The 8,186-nt window shown below is 40.5% G+C and overlaps 1 protein-coding gene across 1 annotated transcript in view; it reads left to right on the forward strand.

Annotated features, from left to right (window-relative positions):
* The first annotated feature begins 7,305 nt into the window (after positions 1–7,305).
* Positions 7,306–8,186, forward strand: part of LOC147618803 (uncharacterized) — a 1,436-nt gene continuing 555 nt past the window's right edge. Inside the window, exon 1 of the mRNA XM_086774488.1 lies at positions 7,306–8,186. This exon is cut by the window's right edge and continues 555 nt beyond it. Within this exon, the coding sequence (XP_086630614.1) occupies positions 7,693–8,186 (494 nt within the window). The 5' untranslated portion in view covers positions 7,306–7,692.

An 8,186-nucleotide genomic window follows, 5' to 3' on the forward strand; every position in this document is an offset into this window, starting at 1 on the left:
ATTCTCATAATTGCAACGTTTAGAGTAATGTTTCATGATACTTATTGTGCTATTTCTCTTATGTAATGGAGAGATGCTAAGTTAACCAAAAATGGGATTAACCACTATCCACCAATGCACTCCAATCAAAAGCAAGGTTACATGAGGCATGGTTAGGTAGAATGGAAAGTGCAAGAAACACATCCATCATAGCAGTGGGTGAGGAGAACATGTTCCTAGATTTTTTGGTATGAGGGAGTGGTCTAGAGGGCAACAACACCGACAATGTCCAAGCTCCTCATCATCAAGGCTCTACTTTAGGCCACTAGAGTCACCATCCATATATGAATGACCTACCTATAGATTAGTCATAAAAGGTTGACCTTTTCCTCCCCTTTGTATACCCAATATTGCCACTAGAGCCATTTCAAAAATGGGGTCTAGACATTTTCAACCCATTCAAGCCAGTACCTCAAAGAACTGGAAATAGATACAGGTAGATAACCTCAAGATAACATCCCTTGAGTGTGTCCCATGCCCCTATTATATAGGAGGATCCTCAAGTGACTCTTGACTCTTCATTTCCCATGTGTGACCCTTGGATGCCTGACCCTAACCTTAACCCTTAAGGTTAGTCCTAACCCATGCACCATTAGAGCTTGTTCCCATGCTCCCATGCTCACAAGCCTAATGTGGGTTAGCCTCCTAGTATATGTACACATATGTGCATATAACATACTTCCCCTCTCTCAAAACATTGCACTCTTACAATGAAAAGAAGAAGAATTGCACTAAACAATCTCAACCAACTCCCAAGTCGAATCCTCTATTTCCCTATCTTTCCACCTAATTTTTTCCTCAGCAGGGATTAGTCAACTACAAAGTTTCCTTTCCCTGAATTCAAGTACCTTATCAAGTTCATGTGGAACATAGGATAATTCTTCGACTTTAACGAGTTCTTGAGGAGTAACTATGTTATCCTCACCTCCCAGTTTCCCTTTCAATCTATTGATATGAAAGACTGGATGAACTCTAACATGTGGAGGTAGTTTTAGTTCAAACGTAACCATGCCAATACGATGTATAACTCGAAATGGACCACAATATCTAGGAGATAAATTCGAGCATTTTCCTGTTGACAAAGTCTGAGAATCTTTAAGAACTTTTAAATAAACCAATGCTCTTGGTTCAAAAGACCGAGATGAGCATCCCCTATTAGCATAAAATCATGCTCTATCCTGAGCACTCCTAATAGAATCTTGAGCTTCGGTCAACATTTCCTACATATCATGCAAGAAATCCCTCGATGCATCAAGCTCAATGTCCTTAAGACCGACATCAATAGGTGCCCTGGGTTGATACCCATACATAAGCATGAACGGACTAAAACCAATAGCCATATGTTTAAAATTGTTATAGGCAAATTCCATCATCGAAATATATTTTTCCCAATATGATGATTTTCCAGAGACATTTACACGAAGCCTCTACAATCTGATTCACACATTCTGTTTGCCCATCACACTGCGGATGATCAGAGGAATTCATACTCAAAGTAGTTTCCTCATTGTAAACCATTCGGAATAAAGTAGGAAAACATGGCATTATAACAGTAGCAGCAGGAACCAGGTATCCATCGACGACCCTACACACCCACATCTGCACATGGTATTATCGGCATCCCGAGTTACCCATATCAACATCATAGAGAGTCATCAACGTCTCAATGAGTCACATATGTACATCCGTAAACCATCAGGTGGACTGTATAAATCACCTAAAGGACGGAACTAATGCCATCAAAGGAAGAATCCAAATTTCCTTAATCTGAACACAACAAGATAAACTCATTGAACTCAATTTCAAAAAGTGAATATTCCGACAAGATTACACTCAATCAAAACATATAGGCTATAGATTTTGTTGTTACAAAGGCAGTATGGCTTGGACATGTTGTCCAAGTATAGTATACCAGTAGGTTGTAAGCCTATATAGTGCATTGCCATTGGAGCAATACACAAAGCTTTCCACATATACAGGTGAGCTTTTGGAGGATTCCACTATGTACAGGTGCATAGCGGGTGCTTGATCTATATGACCATTATTAGACCAAACTTAAGCTATGATGTTGGACTTGTGAGTCAGTTTATATAGACCCCTAGGAAGCTACACTTGAATGTGTCTAGACAAGTTCTTGGGTCATAAAGTCTAGAGTTGATTATGGACTTTTTGATGAGACTAGTACAGAGATACATCAACATGGGTACACAAATGCTGATTGGGCTGGTAGTGTCACAAATAGGAGATCTACCAGTGGCTTTATGTTTTCTTTTGGGAGTGCTGTTGTGAGTTGGAGCAGCAAGAAATAGGTGACAATTTCCTTGTTGAGTACAGAGATAGAGTACAGACCATTACTAGGCCAAACTTAAGCTATGACGTTGTACTTGTGGCCTGCCCTTAGGAAGCTCCACTTGAATGTGGCTTGATAGATTCTCGGGTCATAAAGTCTAGAGTTGATTATGGAATTTTCTATAAGGCGAGTACAGAGATACATCGACATGGGTACACAAATGCTGATTGGGTTGGTAGTGTCACAAACAAGAGATCTACCAATGGCTTTATGTTTTCTTTTGGGAGTGTTGTTGTGAGTTGGAGCAGCAAGAAATAGCTAACAGTTGCCTTGTCGAGTACATAGGCAGAGTACAGGGGCATTGCTATGGCAGCTTGTGAGGTAGCTTAGTTTCAGAAGCTACTTGGTGATATGGGTGAGCCCGTGGATAGGGCTGTTGTCATTTATTGTGATAACATGAATAGTATACAATTGGCCAGTAACCCAGTATATCATGATAGGACGAAGCACATTGAGGTGCATTATCACTATGTGAGGGAAAAGGTTCTAGCAAAATTGATTTAGATCTAGTAGTATACGTCAACACATAGGATCAGGTGGTTGACATCTTCACGAAGGCACTTGGCACAGAGAAGCACCATAGATTTAGGAGCTTACTTGGAGTATAGTGTGTAGAGTTGAGCTTGAAGGGGAGTGTTGAGATATCGAGCTCAACTAGTGCTATGGACATTGATGACCCGCCTAGGTGATAGCTTCCACACTTATGCCACTGGCACGGTTGGTGACATTATGGTTGATATGCCACCAATGGATGATAAAAGCTGTGTGACAGCCACTTTGGAGTACTAGAGATATGGCATAGTTATAGCGCCAACTCTCTAGTCAGATTCACACTATGGATTGACCATTGCATGTTATAGAAGTAGAGTACTTTCCCTTATATATGTACTCTTATCTCTTTATGTTAATGGTTGTAGAGAAGAGAAGAAGGTAAAAGAAAACCAGCCATCCATCTCTCTCTTGTGTGTGTGTGTGTGGGGTTGCTTTTGCAAGGAACTCAAGCTCTTCCTCTCCCCTGCATACTCTTTAAGGTGAGGGGCTGGGCTAGGTTGGTAGCAGCAAAAGGGCAAGAAGGTGGTGGGAGGATGTGAAGGAGATGGGAGGAGCATATGGTGGAGAGGAAGAGAGAGACGTCTACCAAATTTGTAGGAAAAAAGCTCCCTCCCTCCAAGAACCTCCTTTCAAAATATATAGTCCTTGTGTCATGTTAATACAACTTTCCAAGTTTAGAGGATAAATCCAACTGTGTTGATTTTGGCATGATCGTGAAATGCATGGCCAAGTTGCATTTAATGCGTTCTTGGCCCAACAACTTGGGTGCAAGACAATACTCTAATACTTGAAAAATCGAAAGTATTATCCTCTCTCTTGTATTTTCGTCCAAGGTTATCCAATCAGATGAAGAATTTTCTCAAAGTATTATCCTCTCCCTTGCATTTTCGTCCAAGGCTATCTAATCAGATGGTAAATCTTCTCACTTTCTTCTCTCTCCTCCATTACTCTTACTTGAAGCAGCAATGCCAGGACAGTGCGACTTCTCCCCCTAGAGGATGGGGCTCTTACACCATTTTCCCACGCCCCAATTCAACGAGAATCTTGGTGGCAATGAGATTCTAGTAACTTTGAGAGTGAAAAAGTAACTGTGCGGATTCGGCATTTTCTATAGGAAATTTAGCTTTGCAAGTAAGCAACACCTTATGGCGTGAGCAAGGCCACACCCTCTTAAAGTAAGAGGAACGTGGGAAAGGCGTGTTAGTACGTTGTGAACTGTGGGTGTGCCAATAACGCGTAAGAATAGTCACTAATTTTTTTCATACGTGGCATGTGCTGGGAAGTTGTGCCAAGTGGGATTCCAGAATCCCGACAACTTGGACGACAAACCGACAAGAAGTGCGAGATCCCGTTAACCCGAATCCTGACGTTGCCATTGGGTGGCTTCGAGGGGTCCGCAGCCGCTGATTGGTTGAAGGTACGACTTGTCGAGATGTCGTCCACGGCGACCGTCGAGCGTCCACCACTAGTTGCAAACTTTCCGCTGTCGTGGCAGGCCGCGGCCCTTCACTCGTTTACCGCCGCCTCCTGGCCACCAAATAAAAACAAGGCTAAACTTGACTGTCCACGCCAGCGCCACTTTACCGCCACGTATCCCCCATAAAGGACAGCCAAGCCTTTAGATGGGACCCATTTTACTTCATAAATCCTAAGCGTTTCGAGGGTTGTGAACTTGTGGGGAAAGGAGAATAGTGACGTGGACTAGAGCCAAATGTGGGGTTACTTCTAGGAAGAGGCGAGGAGGGGTTGTGGGTGTTTCGATTTGGGTCGATTGGCAAGGGGTTGTGGGTGTTTCGTTTTGGGTCCATTGGCAAGGGGTTGTGGATGAATGGTTGGAGGAGTAGGGATGATGGAAGGGGGGAGGCATTTCAGGGTTAGGGTTTGTTCAGCCAAGGTGTAATTAAAAGATTAGGTTAAGGCTAATATTGAGTACGTTTACAATTAGGACCAAATTATAGACGTGATTACATCATGAAGGTATGGATCTCCTAACTATAAGAACATGATTTGATCTTGTATGAACCTTTTGATGGAACTATAAGGGAGGAGGCATTTTAGGGTTAGGGTTTGTTCAGTCAAGGTGTAATTAAAAGATTAGGTTAAGGCTAATCTTGAGTAGGGTTACAATTAGGAGCAAATTATAGGCGTGATTACATCATCAAGGTATGGATCTCCTAACTATAAGAACATGATTTGATCTTGTATGAACCTTTTGATGGAACTATAAGGGAGGAGGCATTTTAGGGTTAGGGTTTGTTCAGTCAAGGTGTAATTAAAAGATTAGGTTAAGGCTAATATTGAGTAGGGCTACAATTAGGAGCAAATTATAGGTGTGATTACATCATCAAGGTATGGATCTCCTAACTATAAGAACATGATTTGATCTTGTATGAACCTTTTGATGGAGCTATAAGGCTAATATTGAGTAGGGTTATAATTAAGAGCAAATTATAGGCGTGATTACATCATCAAGGTATGGATCTCCTAACTATAAGAACATGATTTGATCTTGTATGAACCTTTTGATGGAACTATAAGGGAGGAGGCATTTTAGGGTTAGGGTTTGTTCAGTCAAGGTGTAATTAAAAGATTAGGTTAAGGCTAATATTGAGTAGGGTTACAATTGGGAGCAAATTATAGGCGTGATTACATCATCAAGGTATGGATCTCCTAACTATAAGAACATGATTTGATCTTGTATGAACCTTTTGATGGAGCTATGGTCTAAGAGCAATCTTATAGTAATTAAAACTCAATTAAGCGAAGCAATTAAGTTCTAGGCATGTTTCCCACAACAATAGAAATTATTGTATCCTCTCTCTCTCTCTCTCTCTCTCTCTCTCTCTCTCTCTCATGCAAGCATGTGCCTTGTGTGTGTGTATGTTTAATTTCTTAATTGGTGTGGTTCTTTTCCATACATAATCTAGAAAAGTATTGTTCGCAAGTAAACTAAATATCATTCATATTTAATGAATAGGAGTGGCTTGAATCTAGATATTTTATGGTGCGTTTGAGTCCAAGCTAAAAAACATGGACGATGGAAAATACTATTAAGAATTTATTTAAACAAGAGGGGGGTGGGGCCTAGGGGTGAAGAAAATTATTTTATGTCCTTGTGTAGAGTTTATTAACTATTGGTGTTTTTATTAAAACAAAAGGTAATGCTAAAAATAATCTAAAACAACCATGATAATGTTTTGCTGAAGGTTGAAAGGAGTTCAAATTTATGGCATACATTAGTACTTTTAACAAGCCACAAATAAGAAACGATGCTGGAGGTCACTTTTTTGCCCAACCATTACGTTCAAATTTATGACACACATTAGTACTTTCGACAAGCCACAAATAAGAAATGATGTTGGAGGTCACTTTTTTGCCCGACTGTTACATCAACACTTTACTCTTCATTTGACTTTTAAAACTAAAACCCTAGATTCTTATCAAAACCTTATCATTGATCTTAAGGATGGGTATGTTATCATAATTCATTTTGTGTGAATAATCCTACTTGAAAAAGAGCTTTTGATGACAATGTGTATAAATACTCAAGTTGGACTTTCTTTGTTTCAAAAGATTAAAAAGGATGGCACACTCCAAGGATGAAGGATGTTGATCTCATATTGTACGCAATCCAAAGACATCTTGACACATGGAGGGGTAGACAAAAAGGAAAAAAGGAAAAAAGGGCCATGGAAGGAGTGATCTATGGATTGACGAAGAACACTAATTTCTGGACTAAAGATGAACACTAATTCGTGAACCTAGATGTGAGTACATTGTGCCAAGCTGTAAAGTAGGGTAGGCTTGAAGGACGGTGGAGCAACTTCTATCTTTGTCCACATGCTCAAAACTGCACTTTTGTGCTTGATTTAGTACATACACACACTTTTTGGTAAAAAGTAGTACATACCCACACACACACACACACACATTTTTGTCTAATGTGGGAAATCATATGGGGTGAGTAATTTTTGTTGGTAAGCTACAAAATGAAAGTAACTCTAAAAGTTGACATGAATTGTGGAAAAAATATAACAAAATCCTTTAAGCACCTTTCGGCAAGTGAGAGTTTGGGAACACACAAGGAGAGAGTCTTAAATCCCCATCCCTATATAATATTTTGCAAGTTGATGAATTGTCATTCACTTTTAATCACTCTCTTCTTGAATCCGCTCTCCTAACTAATCGCTTTCATTGCAATAATAAAGGAGACGGTATTTTCAAATGTAGATGACACGGTGCAAAAACATGTAGGCCCATTCCTCTCTCTCTCTAGATGCATTTTCTCTCTTTATGCACTTGTGTTCTTTATATAAATACATGTGAGTGTTGGGAGCTAGGTAGGCTCTTTTAAAGGCCTCTACTTGTTATCTTTGTCTCTATGTGAGTTCATTCAATCATCTTATGAATCTCATCCACTTCTTTTCAAGATGAAGCTCATTATATTTCTTATACAAGGGTCCTAGTGTAAGCTCATTGTATCTGTTATGTAAGCTTACAAGGGTGTTAGCCTTCTTTGCTTCACAACCTTCACTCCTAAGAGAGTAAGGAGCCTATGTTTCTATTTCTCAATCGGAGTCTCTTCGTGTATTGCACTAACTCTTCATCTTAGAGTTGTTTCTTCGTCTTGATCTCTTCTTAGTTTTGGGTTAAGCACATAGTTTTACGAGTCTTCTCTCTCTAGCTTCTAGTTTTCACAAAACTTGCTCTCTGCAAGCCTTCGCCATAGCCTCCTTTCTCTTCTTAACGCAATGACAATTCATCCTCTAAGTGGGGCTTCATGGCCTGCAAGGAAGCAGTCGTCTTCAATGGAAGAAGCGCAAGGCTATGTTAAGAAGAAGGAAATGCAGATGTATTCATCGTTCAGAAGGTCCCCCAGACAGTGGGAGCTTCGCAAGGTCGCCAGCTTGCCAGTCTTAGAAGGAGATTACTGGTCAGATGCTTCTCTCTCTCTATCTGATCTGGTTCTCCAGAGCCCAAAAACATCAGAATTGGAGAAGTTCTCTCCACCTGTTGAAGCTCGTGAATGTCTGAATGAAGAGATCTTGGCGCCAAATGATCGCCCATCTTTGGAAATGCAGTACCCGGAAGAAGGTCCCATTAGACCTAGATATGATGCCTTCCCGCCCCCTCTTGATTCGCCTGCAGTTTGTGATGGGAACTATTGCCATTTGGAAAGTGTTGAGAGGGTTTGTTTTAGATCTGTTAGAAGAAACGGCAGACTGGTTTTAACAGAGATACCACA

The sequence above is a fragment of the Cibotium barometz genome, chromosome 34, assembly GCF_041138505.1.
Source record: "Cibotium barometz isolate CiBa-2024 chromosome 34, ASM4113850v1, whole genome shotgun sequence".
In the NCBI taxonomy this organism is placed as follows: Eukaryota; Viridiplantae; Streptophyta; class Polypodiopsida; order Cyatheales; family Cibotiaceae; genus Cibotium; species Cibotium barometz.